Source organism: Leishmania mexicana, chromosome 33, assembly GCF_000234665.1.
Source record: "Leishmania mexicana MHOM/GT/2001/U1103 complete genome, chromosome 33".
Classification (NCBI taxonomy): Eukaryota; Euglenozoa; class Kinetoplastea; order Trypanosomatida; family Trypanosomatidae; genus Leishmania; species Leishmania mexicana.
In genome coordinates this window covers 32,910-46,679 of record NC_018337.1, presented here as the reverse complement: position 1 = coordinate 46,679, position 13,770 = coordinate 32,910, and the positions used below count along the sequence as shown (strand labels likewise).

Below are 13,770 nucleotides of genomic sequence, written 5' to 3'. Positions count from 1 at the left end.
CCTCTTTGGCACTGTCCTTCCGCTCTCAACGCGATCATTTTCTTCAGCCCGGATAAGCGCCACCGCCACCACCGGACGAACACAAAACGACGATGACGGAGACACACATGCGTGCAAAGAACAGATCGTGTGACGCTCGAAGTCGCAAAAAGGTACGTCAGAGGGCAGGCATGAGAGAGAGAGGCAGCAGGAGGAAGTTCAACACCCTTCACACCCACAAGCACAGAAGGAATCACAGTAGGGGGAAGACAATTACATGTCGAACGGCGCAGCTCTGCACATCGCAGCACAGGGGGGTCTCTGACTTCCGCTGAAAGAGTCTGGTGATTCTTCGTACCTCTCTCCTCCTCGCGCGAAGTCACTGGCTCGTATTGCTTTCACTTTCAGTCCCCCCTCCCTGCGTAGCACTTCTCCAATCGCTTGTCTCCCATGCAGCTCATTGGCCATATCCCTGTTTCATCGCCTACTCTCGCACTTTCCCTCTGCATCCCCGCGCTGCGGCAGCCCTGTTCAGAGGTGACAGAGAAGATGGTGTGGCGGCGGCGAAGGCGTGGGGAGGAGAGAAGAGAAATGGGAGGGACGATGAGACGGTCCAGGGACTCGCCTATAGCCGTTCTATGGAGGGATGGTCAGAATAAAAGGAGAAGGAGGGGAGATCATGCCCGCATCACAAGCGCTTCCGCAGAAAAGATATTGAAGCACGGACGCTTACAGAGATGGTCGGAGGCGGTAGAAAACACCTGCTTGCTTCCGAAGGATGGCATCTTCTTAGCTTTCTCCTGGGTGGCTATGCACAGCGTTCGTGAGGCGTGGGGCAAGCATCCCTCTTCATCTGCTTTCCACCGCCGGCCTGTCACACATTTAGATCGATTACCTCGCATCAGCGTCGTGACGACATATGTGTGCGAGCCTTTCCAAAGTTTTGCGTGCGTGTAGGTGTCTGTGGCTGATGCTGTGCGTTGCACTCCAACACTCCTCAAACGACAGAAAGAGCGGCAAAACAACAAATCGAAAAATCTTGGCGAAGAGACGATCGCTGCCTGCACGCAGGCACGCAGACAGACAGGGAGAGACACCTACACAGCACATAGGCACAAGGGCTACACACCGCACACATATATATGTAAACAACGAGGCCAGAGACGAAGAGGCTACGAAATGCTTGGGGGAGGAAAGAGAGGGGGAGGGGAAAAAGCGGGGCGGGGAGACGCGTACGAGACCGTTTTCCGCAGTGTAAATAGTTGCTGGGCGTCAGCCAAAGCAAGGCAGAGAAAAAGAAGGAGAGGGGTAGAGGAGAGGCAGCGGCATGGCCGGGCGCTGAGCGGGGGAGCAATCAAACGCCAAAAAGGGTCGCATCAACGACGCCGCATCATTGTGCCAATCCGCTGCTGAGCCCTCTACCCATCGTAGCGGCAAACGTCACTGCATCATTGCAGCTGCGTGCCTGTAAAACACCGTCGCATCATCGAATAGCTTCCGAAGGAGGCGTCAACTTTACCAGTTGCCGAGCTCGATGCCCTTCTTGATGTCGCCCGGCAGAACCTTCAAGCACTTGGACATCAGCTTCTCTTCGTATATGTTCAGCGTCGGCACAGGGTAGATCTTTTCGACACCCCGCTTGCCCAGCAATACCGGCGAGCTGAAGAAGGCGCACGACGGCTCCACGCAGCTCTGCACGTACGTGCAGACCACGACACCCTTCTCGCCATTGAGGGCGCGCAGTATCGCCGTCGTCCACTCGTTGCCCGCGTACGCCATGGACAGCGTCGCCGAGCCCGCACCTTCCTTGGCCTTCACCACCTCGTCACCACCGAACTGAATGCGGTGCGTCAGCTGCCGCACCTGGTCCTCCGACAGCGACGGGAAGCCCGAGAGCAGCGGCACAATCGTCTCACCGCTATGCCCGCCAATAACAGGGACGTTAACGTCGTACGGGCTTGCGCCGAGCGCCTCTGCGACGAAGGTGCGGGCACGGACAGCGTCGAGTGTGGTAACGCCAAAGAGGCGCGCAGGATCGTACGCGAACTCCTTCAGCGCCTCAGCAGCCACGGGCACAGTGCTGTTGACAGGGTTGCTGATGATACCGATGATAGCCTTCGGTGAGGCCTTGCCGACAGCCTTTGAGAGATCGCGCACGATGCTGGCATTCGTGTTGAAGAGGTCGTCGCGCGTCATCCCCGGCTTACGGGGCACGCCAGCGGGAATCACCACAAGGTCAGCGTCCTCGACTGCCTTTGAGAGCTCGTCCTTCGTGTACTCAAACACCTTCGCTGGGGTGTAGATGTGGGAGAGGTCTGCAGCCACACCAGGGGCGCCCTTGATATCGTACAGTTTCAGCTCCTTCACGTACTTGTTATTTTTGAGAAGGAGCGACAAGGGCTGGCCGATGCCACCGGCAGCACCGAGCACAGCGACACGGAAGAAGGATGCCTGAGAGCGGCGCATTATGAAAGACCGCAAAAGAAAATGTGGGAATGTGGGTGTATGTGCTCAGAGTGGGAAGGCGAGATGGATTGTACGGCACGGGGAGGACTGCGATGTAGTTGCGGCGGTGAACTGTGTTTTCGCTTAGATTCGTGAGAGAAACCTGTAGAGGCGGAGGTGCACATGTGAAAGCAAAGAGAAAGGGGGAGGGGGATCGGCAGAGAGAGAGAGTAGTGTGTTGGCCGCGTCGTGCGGATGCGATTACGCTCGTGATATGTCGTGACCCTGTGGTGTGCGCGCGTGCGCCTTGTCCGCCGTGTTATGACGGTCGCAGCGCCGCAACCCTCTTGCACCAAGCAAGCGTTGTGAAGCCGCGGATAGCACACACACGAACGTACTCACGTATAGACGGGGAAGGGGGGGGGGCAGCGGCAGAGACGACCACCAATGCAACGGCTCCATGTTTGTCAGAAAGCCAACACCAGGCACGCAGCAATGGTGCTTCTCAACGAAGGATTTATCAAGAACAGTAACACTCCGCCCTGCTCCCTTCGGTTGTGCGCGCTCTGTGAGCCTTGTGAAACGAAACCAATACAGAGAGGCATACACGTTCAACGACGATCGTGGGCTTCAAGCGCGAACAGCGGGGGTGGAGACGACCTCACAAAAGACGCCCAGAACTGCCTACCGAACCCCACTCGTCCTCTCGTGTCCACCGCCGTTTCCTCAGCAGCCACACTCAGGGCCGTCAAAACTTCGTGGCAGCCTCGATCCCTGCCTGCACATCCCTCGTCAATTCCGGCACTGCTCTCTCGATGAGCTCGTGCTCATAGGACGTCAGTGCGCCCATAGGAAAAATGCGTTGCACGCCCTCACGACCCAGCTCCACTCGTGAGCTGAAGAACGGCGTCTCGGACCTTATCGTGGACTCCACTAGAGCACACTCGACGATTCCGACATCGCCGCGAAGCGCCTTGAGCAGTGACGTGGAGAAGTCGCAGGCGGCGTAAGCAAGCCCGAGAGCCACCGGCGGTGCGACCTCCGTGCTCAGTGCGTCGTGCGAGTCCGCACCCGCTGCGACTTCAAAAGGTACCCCGTAGCTCTGCACCTCGCCGGATATGCGAAGAATGTCCTCAAGAGGGATACGAAGGCCAGTCTGGGCAATCAGCGGACACGCCGTCACGCCGCCACGCCCTCCCACAACGGGCACGTTCACGTCGTATGGGTTCATGTGCAGCGTTCCTGCCACCAGCTTCCGAGTCCGTATCACATCGAGCGTGGTGACGCCGAACAGCTTGCGGGGGTCAAACTTTCCCGACGCCTTCAGAAGCTCTGCACAGAGCGGGGTGAGGGCATTCACAGGACTCGACACGACAGCCACGTTTCCCTTCGTGTCAGAGGACGCGACGGCGGCCATGACGCGACGCATCGTCGGAGCGGCTGCTTTGAGGGCTATGTCTCTGTCTTGGCGGAGCGGGTCGAAGCTGCTGCCGAAACACAGAAGGATAAGTTGTGCATCGCGCAGCAGCGCCGGCCACTGCCCCTCGTCGGTGGCGTAATGCACTTTCGGCAGTGTGTCAATGTGAGAGATGTCTGCGGCGATGCCGGAGCCGGGCATGTCGCCGTCAGCGGGGGTGCTGCAGCACACAAGCTCCTCTACGTGCGGGTTCACCTTGAGTAGGAGCGAAAGCGGCTGGCCTACCGCGTTGCTGCAGCCAAAGAGCACCACCTTGCCCTTCTTCAGAGCCGCCGGGGAGCGGTGAAAGAAGAAGCCCATTTCCAAGTGTGCCAGGCCTGTGTGTCCGTGTGTCTGTGTACGCACAGTCGGTTCTGTGCGCGGCTTCTCTTTTTCTTTCCTTTTGGCTTTCGCGCGGAAGTCTCTGTCCAGGCAGCCCGGACGACTGAAATACAGCAGCGGTGCACAAAAATGTGTGGAGTCGTCCTTGGCAAGATGGCGGGCCAACGCCCTGTCGGTGGGGGTGGGCAGGGCAGAGGGCTGGAGAGGGAAAGGGGTGCACAGGACAAGGGAGGAGAAAGAGAACGCGTTGATGCACCCGAAACAGCAACTAAGAGAAGAAAAAGAGAAGAGAGAACCGAGAGCATGCGACGATCACGTCGTGCGCCGCCTGGTCACGCAAAACAAAAGTGACCACATGGAGGGATGAGCCGAAATAAGCGCTGCGTTGCGCGTGACGCGCGACCCGTGTGGTAGCCCCCCCCCGGGGGAGCTTTGCAGGCGATGCGCTGTGTGGGCGCGTTCGTGGCGCTGCGGTCTTGTTATTACCACCTCCTGTCGCTGACGATAGCACACACCCTCTCTCCTTCATCAGCGGAGTCACAGCATGGCAGTGCGGTCAAAGGCCAGTGAAAAGCAAATAGGCATTCGTTAGTCTCGCCCCCCGTCCTCTTGCACTTCTTCCGTTGCCAGGAGCCAACCCTCAAGACGCCCCTCCCGCACATACACAACAAAGGGCGGTCTGCAGAAACTCCAGCAAGCAACAGCCGCACCTTGTTTTGCGCACGTGTATGTGTCTGTGTGTCTGTGAGTGCATCGATGCGCCGACCAACGAACGCATGAGTACAGCAGCGCATGCATGTGGAAAGAAAGGACGTCGATTCGATAACAAGAGAACAGAGAAATACAGACACGTACACATACGTCCGTGTATCTTCATACGCGAGCGCAGCCGTAAGAGCAAAAGCTACGACAGTAAGGCGCAGCCACTGAAGTCCACTCCGTCGCATCTCCTCCGTCCATCTCTCCTGCGGCAGTCCTGTGTTCGCACTCTTCTGGGAGCACGACATCCCCAATCCGCCTTTTCTACGTTTCTCATTCACCACCTTTACCTCCACCGTCGGCCTGCTGGCGGTACTCGTGCTCTCACCAGAATTTCCACCACGACTTCGGCGCCTTCTTGGAGGTTTGCGCAAAGTACAAAGGGTCGAGCACAGCGAAGACGTTGTTCCGCACAGACTCCACATTGCCGCTTGCCTCCACAGTCACCCACGAATTACCGGCAAAGGTGCTCCGCACCTCGCTGAGCTGCTGGCGATACTGGGACATGCGCTGCCGGATCCTCTCCGGCGTGTCCTCTAAGTGCTGCACCAGCGGCTCGCCGGTGTAGTCGTCCTTGCCTGCAGTCAGGGGCGGGTTGTAGAAGGTGTGATAGATGCGTCCCGACTTGGGGTGGTACCAGCGACCGCCGAAGCGAGTCTGTAGCTCACTGTCCGAAATCTCCAGCGCGACCACAATGTCGACTTTTACGTTTTCCAAATCTTGCATCAGCCTCGACTGCTTGCGGGTGCGCGGAAAACCGTCCAGCACGAAGCCATTAACGCAGTCCGGCCGCCTCGTGGCCTCGCTGACAACCTTCACTTCAAGCGAATCGGGAATGGGCTCGTCATTATCGATCAGCTGCTTCAGCTGGGAGCTGTAAGCACTATTGCCGAGGCGCACCGCATTTCGCACGGCCTCGCTCGTGGACACATAGCACAGGCCGTAGCGCTCCTTCACCACAGACGCGACGGTCGTCTTGCCCCCTTTCGGGGGCCCTTCCATCACTATCTTCATCGCGTAAGCACGCAATCGGAACTCAGCTGACCTCCTGCGCAGTGTACACTGCCGTCACAGAGAACACGACGAGTGCCGCGAAGGAAAACAAGGCAGATCTGGAACTTTGCGCTCAAAGAAAAAAGAAGATCACCGCCCCGCTTCTGTCGACTCTGCACGACCCACTGCAGTGGCGCCTCCGCGAGATCCAGAGAGGCACGATGCTGAACGACGGCGCTCACGACTAAACGCAAAACAACCCCGTTCGCGCTTGTGGGACACCAGTCCTCAAATCACCGTTGCGCGAGATTCCGACACCAACGTCGGGCACCGAGAGGCGCAAACAGATCTTGGCTTTCACAGATGCAAGGCGAACCCTGTCTGGTGCGGAGGGTGGCGCAGTATTGCTTCTATGTTTGTCTGTTTCCTACGCAACGGCGGCACCGGCTACCTGAACGCTCCCCTCACCACCCCGAAGTAGAGGGATCTTGCTGGGTGTCCGACGGCGATGTCACGAAGCACATTCTAGGATAGGTAGAGCGAAAGAGAGAGAGAGCGACATCAGTGAGTCTTGTAGCGATGCGCGCCGCAGCCCAGAGTAAGGGCGACACCGGTGATCTACACGGACTGTGCGTTCACCACAATGTGGTGTAGGATTCCCATTGTTGAGGCGGGAAGTCACCGAACCTGACGTCGCGTTGTGCGGCGTTTTACACCAGGGGACCCTGTGCAGAGTAAAGAATGCTGTCAGATACGAAACCCAGTCTTCTAGCACAGAGTACCTCCAGTGCACAGCTGATGGCACGCACTCAACTCCCTCGTGCGAGATGAAAAGGTCGACTCTCTTACACAGGGCCTTCCCTTGTCGTCCTCTCCCGCTTTCCTTCCACTTCGCTCCAGCAGGCGAGTGCTGCGTTCATCTTTTTGGGTTTCTATGCTTACATCGGATTCGTTTGTTTGTTGTGTGGAAAAATCGCCAAGGGAGCAAGAAAACAAGGGGGCGCAGGGCGGCGGCGTCCCCTCTTCGATTTCATCATCTCTTCTTGGGCGTCACATGGAGAGGAGGGGGGGCGAGAGACCCGCCCACGGTACACACACGACATCGCCATTCAAACAAACACCAAACGGCACACAGACGTGCACCTGCTAACAAATGAGCGCGAGCCCCACCCACCCGCCCCAAACAAACGAAACACACGAGCACATACTCAAGCACGCGATGCATACAGCCACGCCACACTGTGTACTACTGCGGACACCTTTGACGACACAGGGAAGGGAGGACAGGGGGTGGAGAGGTAAGCGGAAGACACTCATCCTTCCAGCTTTCAGCGATTCGGGGACGATAGAACGCAAACAATCAAGCAAGCACACACCATCAACACTGAAAAAAACAAAAGAAGGTAAACGCATGCGAGATACACGACACCTCGTTGTCGATTCCTTGTGCTCACCTTGTCCCTTCAGCCTAGCCAGAGTACGGAGCGCGCAGGAGGAGGGGGAGGAGTAGAAATTTAGAAAATCAGAGCGAGTGCGAGCGAGAGCGAGAGGGTAAGTGGTAAGGAGAACATACAGATGTGCAAGAAGTAGATGACGTACGTTTTGTCGTCGTCGCTTTCGTTGCTGAAGTGAGTAAAAAAAGTGGTGGGGAGGGAGGTAGCGACACGGAGCAACAATGGGTGCACTGGAGTGTCTGTGTCTGTGTGATGGCGGTTGTGGTAGGGAGGATGCGGAGAGAGGATGAGGCCGATGGCAGTGAGTCAGAGAAACAGAGAGAAGGCCAAAGAACCATGGCACACAGAGAGGGGGGTGAGCAACCACAGCACAGAAAACCGAGAGAAGACCGAAAAGGGGAGAAGACACCCAATAGCAACGCCGAGAGGCAAACACCTCCATCACAGTCGCGCGAAATTCACCCAAGCTTCGATTTGGAGGAGAGGCAGGCGGGCGGGGGGGGGAGCAGGGGTTGAAAGGGGTGACCCACGCTGCTAGCATCGATGGGCGTAAACAAAGGTGCCTGAGAGGAGAGAGTCGAAGCGGCCTGGGGCGAAGAACAGAGAGCAAGAGAGAAGGCACGCCTTTCCCACTCAAAAAATCCACTACACAGATACAGAAACCAGGCGAAGGGTGGCGTCGTTGGACAAGCACCGCCCCTCATAAATACGACGCATGCGCGCAAGTATGAGGAGCTGCAACAGTACGATAACTGCTCGAAAGAGAAGTACAAAAGGAGAAAGAACAAGGGGAGCAGGGCTGCGTGCGCATGCGTTTGGGGACTGCGCTATAGACGCACCGATATTGCTGCACCGTGTCTGTATGTGTGTCACCCCAACTTGCCACCTGTCCGTCCGCCGTTTGACAGCTCCTGCTGTCTTGCACATGTGCCTCTCGTTTTCACCTCTCCGTTCCCCGCGTGATCGCCTGAGACTGTTCACCACCGCAGGAGACTTCGAATGTACACTCTCTCCCTCTTCCCACCGAGGATAACAGCAGCTACCGACGACAGATTACATACACAAACACGCTGACGTGTGTGATGGTGATGTGAACAAGAGCGGAACAGAAAAGAGACGGAGAGTAAAGCTGAAAAAAAATTCTACCAGGCAAAACGACGAAGAAAACGTTGTCCGTACACCGTCGCTTCTTCCACCGCCCCTAATCCTTCTTCCCCCGCCTCCGATTCGTAGCGTACGTGCATGCAGCGAGACGAGCTGCTCCAACGAAACAGAGAATCGGGAGTCAGAAGAACGGCGCGGGGAGGGCGGGAAGCTTCCGCGGATAACAGTAACGATCAAGTAAGTCGTCCCATTTGCGAAACGCAACGCTTTTTCGTTCACGCTCTTCGTGGGTCCTGTGAGGTGGTTCGCCACCACCACCACCCCGAACTCCGCGTAAGCACCAGCGATCCATGTTTTCTCACAAGCCCCTGTTTGGGCGTCTTTGTGGGTGCGTCTATGGTGCTTTTCCTCCAGTTCGTGCGTCACCTACCTCGTCATTTGAGAGGGATAAGAGACTCCACAGAGTTCGAGAACGGCGGCAAAGGGCACAGGACGGGGAAGTGGGGGACACACACGGCACACAGACACCGACGAGCAAACACACACGCCCTCAGCTTCCCGCCTCAGGCCCATCACATCACAAGGAAGAACGAAATAAAGTTGAAAGCAAAGATATGCTCCTACCTCCACAAAGCAACACACTGTCAAGATACAAAATCGGGAGAGTAACAAGGAAGATGACGTAAAGAAAAAACAACCAGACGCACCCAAAAGCGGTACTCGACTCGCCGCTCGCAAGCTTGTTTTCGCCACCGCATCCATTCAAACCTGAAGCTTGAACTCGACTCCACTCTACTTGCCCTGTCACAGGCTCCCATTGCGTGGTGCGAAGCAGCCGTAGACGCACGCGTTGCAATGCGCCGGACTCCGTCATCTGCGAGCACAGCCTCCACCGAAAACTCTGCCTCCCCCCTCTCAACTCGCTTCGCAGGTCGCCTCACAACCGCTCCTCCTATCATGCCGGTCGCCGCCCGCTGCATCCCTCAGCGTAGCCCAGGCTTCCCATCAGTGGGCGGCGTGATGGCCGGGTGGGATACGCCTTCGAATCACGCCGTCACTCTTTCCCTTATCCGTTTCTCATCAGTGCCTGCTGATTCGATGTTGGCTCCACAAACATGCGAAACAAACCGGACAGCGACAAGAAAACGAGGCACGTACGCCAAAATGCAAGCGGATGCGACGCAGCGCTCAACATCCGCCATCCGCCCAACGCGCGCATTGACGCGACGCCGCTGCCGCGGTATATGCCTATGTACTACGCGCGCGCAGGTATACGCGTGAGTAAAGACGTGTAGCATCACTGTATTTCATACAAGACAACCTGATCCACTAAAACTCCTAGAGTGCACCTGTGAACTACAACGCAAAGAAAGTCGCAGAAGAGAGACGACCACTCATCAATAGCGACCCGTTTCGAGAAGCATCTGCGGGGGACGTGCGCGTCCGCCCAAGATGGAGAACTACAAGGGCACATCCTCGCCTACTTTTCTGGCACTACTTGAGACCCGTTGCAATGCCAATGGGGTCCAGCAAAGTAGCGATGGCCTTTCGAACCTCGTCGATCGTTTGGTTGGCGTTGATAACCGAATACACGCCCTCCTTGGTAAAGTAGTCGGCGAGAGGGCGAGTCTCATTCTTATAGATGTCCAGGCGCTTCTCGCACACCTCGCGACGATCGTCGGGACGTTGATAGAGCTCCTCACCCGTTATGTCATCCTTCCTGGGCGTCTTCGGAGGGCGGAACACCTCGTGGTACGTGCGCCCGCTCGGCTTGTGAATCCACCGGCCACTCGTCCGCTCCAGGATGACCTCGTCCGGAACGCTGAACTCGATTACCTTGTCTATCTTCTCCCCGGCGTCCTCCATCATTTGCGCCTGCTTCAGCGTGCGCGGGTAGCCGTCTAGGATGTAGCCGTAGCGGCACTCAGGGTTCTTAATGCTATCCTTCACAATCCCAAACACGATGTCGTCACTGACAAGCTTGCCCGAATCCATGGCGTCCTTCGCCAGTTTTCCGTTTGCAGTCTTCCGCGCCACCGCGTCGCGCAGCATATCACCCGTCGATAGATGGCACACACCGTACCTGTCCTGTATGTACGGGCTCTGCGTGCCCTTACCGCAGCCAGGGGCGCCCATGAGCACGATCTTCATGATTGAAAAAGAACGGGGGTGGGGGAGAAGGTAGGTGGAGAGCGCAGGAACGAAAATCCTTTCGCAGTCATTACGACGTGGACACACACAGGAGGCGGCAGCGAGCACGTTTGGCAGCGTGAGATACAGCACAGGACGAGCAGTAGCACCGGGATGAGGAGAGGGAAACGCCAGAGTGTCAGGGCAAAGCAGAACAGGAGAAGAGGACATCAAGGGTAAGACGTGGCGAGAGAAGGACGATCGGCGCAGCATGGTAAGCGTGGTCTGCAAACAACGTAGAAGCGTGCCCGTGGGTTAGCATAGCGCTCGTCTCCCTCGCTGGTGGTGCGGCGCAACGAGCAGCGGAGCTGCAAAGCGTTGAACACCAGCCTCACAACTAACGAAAAGGATTGCGAAGCTGAAGAAGGAAGGCGCGCGGAACACATGTGCGTGGTAGTGTTGTATTAAACCCGCACCAAGCATGGCTGTCACAGTTCGCACGTACATACGCGAGAAGCGATGAAAAAAAGGATAAAAGTACGACATACCCTCCCCCTCCCCCTCCTCACTTCCTGCCGACGCATTGGAGGATGCGCTCGCCAACGCGTGCGTCTGTGTGCGCGCGGTGAGGAGAGAGAGAAGCGAAAGATTCGAAACGCGCAGCCTGGGCCGGAGGACTTGGATCTACTCTAATACGAGAGAAAAAAAGGTGTGAGATGCGCAGTTGATGGAGGAGGTCAGCGCGTGCGACACTGCGTCTTCATGTTCATGCACATGCGCTTCCTCCCTCGTCATATCATCCCTCTCTACTGAACTTCACACGCTGCTACACGTAGTGCAAGACACTTGTGCCGTAGCGACGAACCAGCTCCTCCGTCGACAGGGGCGGAAAGAGCGCATTGCGGATCGCCACGAGACGCTCATACCTGGGATACCCGGCATGGTATTGCGGCCCCGACTTCGGGTTATCTGGGGCTTCCCATGGAATGACGCAGCACCGGTCGCAACAGTCGTTTGAGTAGCAACGAATCTTGATGGACCCAAATGTCAAGTACAGCTGTGCGAAGGTTGCCTTGTGATTCCGATGCAGGCGGATGCAGTACTTGCTCTGCTTCTGAAAGACGTAGTATGCTCGAATCGAGTCCTCGTAGTGCGCGTTGATACGCTCTGAAGTGATGGGGCTCTGCGCTGAGACTGCGTTCCATGCGTCCGCCGCCGGTAAGGCTCGCACGACAGCGCCTGGGCCGCCGTACTCCGGCGCTATGCACCAAAACACCTCCGCAAGAAGCCCTCTCATCCCGGCGTCCTCGACCCGAACCCGCACACTACGTGGCATAGGAGGTAGCGGAACGCCGAAAGGGCTGCTAGGAGCCTGCGCAGACGACGCCTTTGCGGCGGCAGAGGTGAGCGCGCCCTCGTCAAGAAGTAGTCGGAAGGATGAACTTGTCGTTGACTCCTGCACTGCGCCGTCATCGTGCGAGTGCGGCAGCGCTGACGCATCTCGCACGACGCAGGCGAGCTCCATAACCCACGCACTCACCACGTCCCTTGCTGATGAGCTGGAAGAGGAGGGCCCGCACACCTCTGCCGCCGCCGCTCGCACCTGCGGGGGCACGAGCGGGGAGAGAAACTCTGCCAGCGCAGTTAACCTCAGCTCAGTAGCTCCCGGCAACACCGGCAGGAGAAAGCGAAAATGCTGCTCCAACCGCTTGACCAAATAGCGCTGCGCTTTGTAAGTCGCAACGTCTGCGGCAAGGAAGAGGCTCTGCAACACGCTCGGCGCTGCTTTGCCCACTCCATTGTCTGGGAGTGCAATGCCCAGCTGCCGGAGTTGCTCCTCCAGCAAGTCGACCCCAGCGCCGCTCACCAGCGCACTTGACTGAGAAGCCTCGGATGCCTTGACGTTGTATGGGAGACGAAAGGCACGCCACCGCGTGTACACACCAAAGTCCACACACCGCAGCAGTAGGGCGGAGGCCTGTCGAGCTTCCTCTCTCTTCTCTCTCGTGGGGCTGTCCAGCGAGGGTGATGTTGTCGCTGCCGCTTCTTTGTCTTGAAGTCGTGAACGAAGCTGAGTCATGAAGTTGTGCATCTCTCGCACTGACGCCAGCACCGCTCTGTCAGCTAAACGGAAGTGCACGTGAAAGCTGAGCTTCAGCTGCTCCAAGGAGGCCGGCGCTGAGGGCGTATCCGGGCGCCGCCCTGTTTGAAGGCTACTCGTCAGTACCAGGCACTCCACCACAGTGGTTTTGAGCCCCGTCTCCACCTCCCGACGAAGAGCTGTGAGCATTGTGAGAAGCACCTTCTCTACTGCCTCGGCGGAGAAGGCGGTCACCGACGCCACCTCCTTGCCCTCGCCGCAGCTCTGCAGGAGCAAAGCAGCACTCGGGTCGTCCTGCTCCGGGTCGTACGAGAAATCCAGATCAAAGTAAGGATCAACCGGACATGACTCATCCACCAGCGCGTACAAGTTGCGATCTTGCCTGTGGGGTATGGCGCTCACGAAATCAGCGACGGCGCTGCCATGCCAAATGCCCGCTGAGGTCTCCACAGCTGATTCATCGATGCCAACTACGTTGGCGCTCCATCGTGGAAGAACGTTGAAGAGTTTACTACCCGATCCACTTCTGTGGTCCAGTGCGAGAGGAAGAAGGCCACGGTGGGCGCCGTAGCCCCGCGCCGCCAGTGCCTCAACACGCGTAGGGTAGAAGGATGAGTGAAGGTGGAGGGGGTTCGGCACACGCAGCCCTAGCAAGCTGAGTGGCGTTGAGGGTGTCTTTTTCGTCGGTATCGCCGCTGAACTTTCGCCAAGCAGATGCTGGGGACTGCGCCAGTATCGATCCGCTGGCACACCAACAGCGGCCCACGCGTCACTCAGCATCTGAAAGACTGAGTCATCGACCACATTCATCAGGGAGTTGAGTTGATGGTCGCTGCTGCGCGGGTCGATGGCGCTTCCGCGGGGGCCGGAGAGTATGAACAGCGGATTGATAGAGTTGCCGAGCCCGTTGTCGTCAAGACCGCTGTCGTCACGACTTGCTCTGCGCACACTAACGGTAGAGGGCGCAGCCGCAGGCGCGGTCACCTCGACGCGAGCAGCCTTTTGCA

At 57.6% G+C, this 13,770-nt stretch overlaps 5 protein-coding genes across 5 annotated transcripts; all 5 read right to left on the bottom strand.

The window, feature by feature from the left end:
* Positions 1–1,494: 1,494 nt before the first annotated feature.
* On the bottom strand, positions 1,495–2,445 carry LMXM_33_0140 (malate dehydrogenase; the record flags this gene model as incomplete). Its single annotated transcript, XM_003878549.1, has 1 exon — positions 1,495–2,445. The coding sequence occupies one exon, from the start codon at positions 2,443–2,445 to the stop codon at positions 1,495–1,497; it is 951 nt and encodes a 316-aa protein (XP_003878598.1).
* A 727-nt stretch (positions 2,446–3,172) lies between these two features.
* On the bottom strand, positions 3,173–4,201 carry LMXM_33_0130 (putative malate dehydrogenase; the record flags this gene model as incomplete). The annotated part of the gene is made up of 1 exon (XM_003878548.1): positions 3,173–4,201. One exon carries the CDS (start codon positions 4,199–4,201, stop codon positions 3,173–3,175), a length of 1,029 nt encoding a protein of 342 aa, XP_003878597.1.
* A 1,104-nt stretch (positions 4,202–5,305) lies between these two features.
* Positions 5,306–5,995, bottom strand: LMXM_33_0120 (putative adenylate kinase b; the record flags this gene model as incomplete). The annotated part of the gene is made up of 1 exon (XM_003878547.1): positions 5,306–5,995. The coding sequence occupies one exon, from the start codon at positions 5,993–5,995 to the stop codon at positions 5,306–5,308; it is 690 nt and encodes a 229-aa protein (XP_003878596.1).
* A 4,031-nt stretch (positions 5,996–10,026) lies between these two features.
* LMXM_33_0110 (putative adenylate kinase) lies at positions 10,027–10,683 on the bottom strand (the record flags this gene model as incomplete). Its single annotated transcript, XM_003878546.1, has 1 exon — positions 10,027–10,683. One exon carries the CDS (start codon positions 10,681–10,683, stop codon positions 10,027–10,029), a length of 657 nt encoding a protein of 218 aa, XP_003878595.1.
* An 805-nt stretch (positions 10,684–11,488) lies between these two features.
* On the bottom strand, positions 11,489–13,573 carry LMXM_33_0100 (conserved hypothetical protein; the record flags this gene model as incomplete). Its single annotated transcript, XM_003878545.1, has 1 exon — positions 11,489–13,573. The coding sequence occupies one exon, from the start codon at positions 13,571–13,573 to the stop codon at positions 11,489–11,491; it is 2,085 nt and encodes a 694-aa protein (XP_003878594.1).
* Positions 13,574–13,770: the final 197 nt, after the last annotated feature.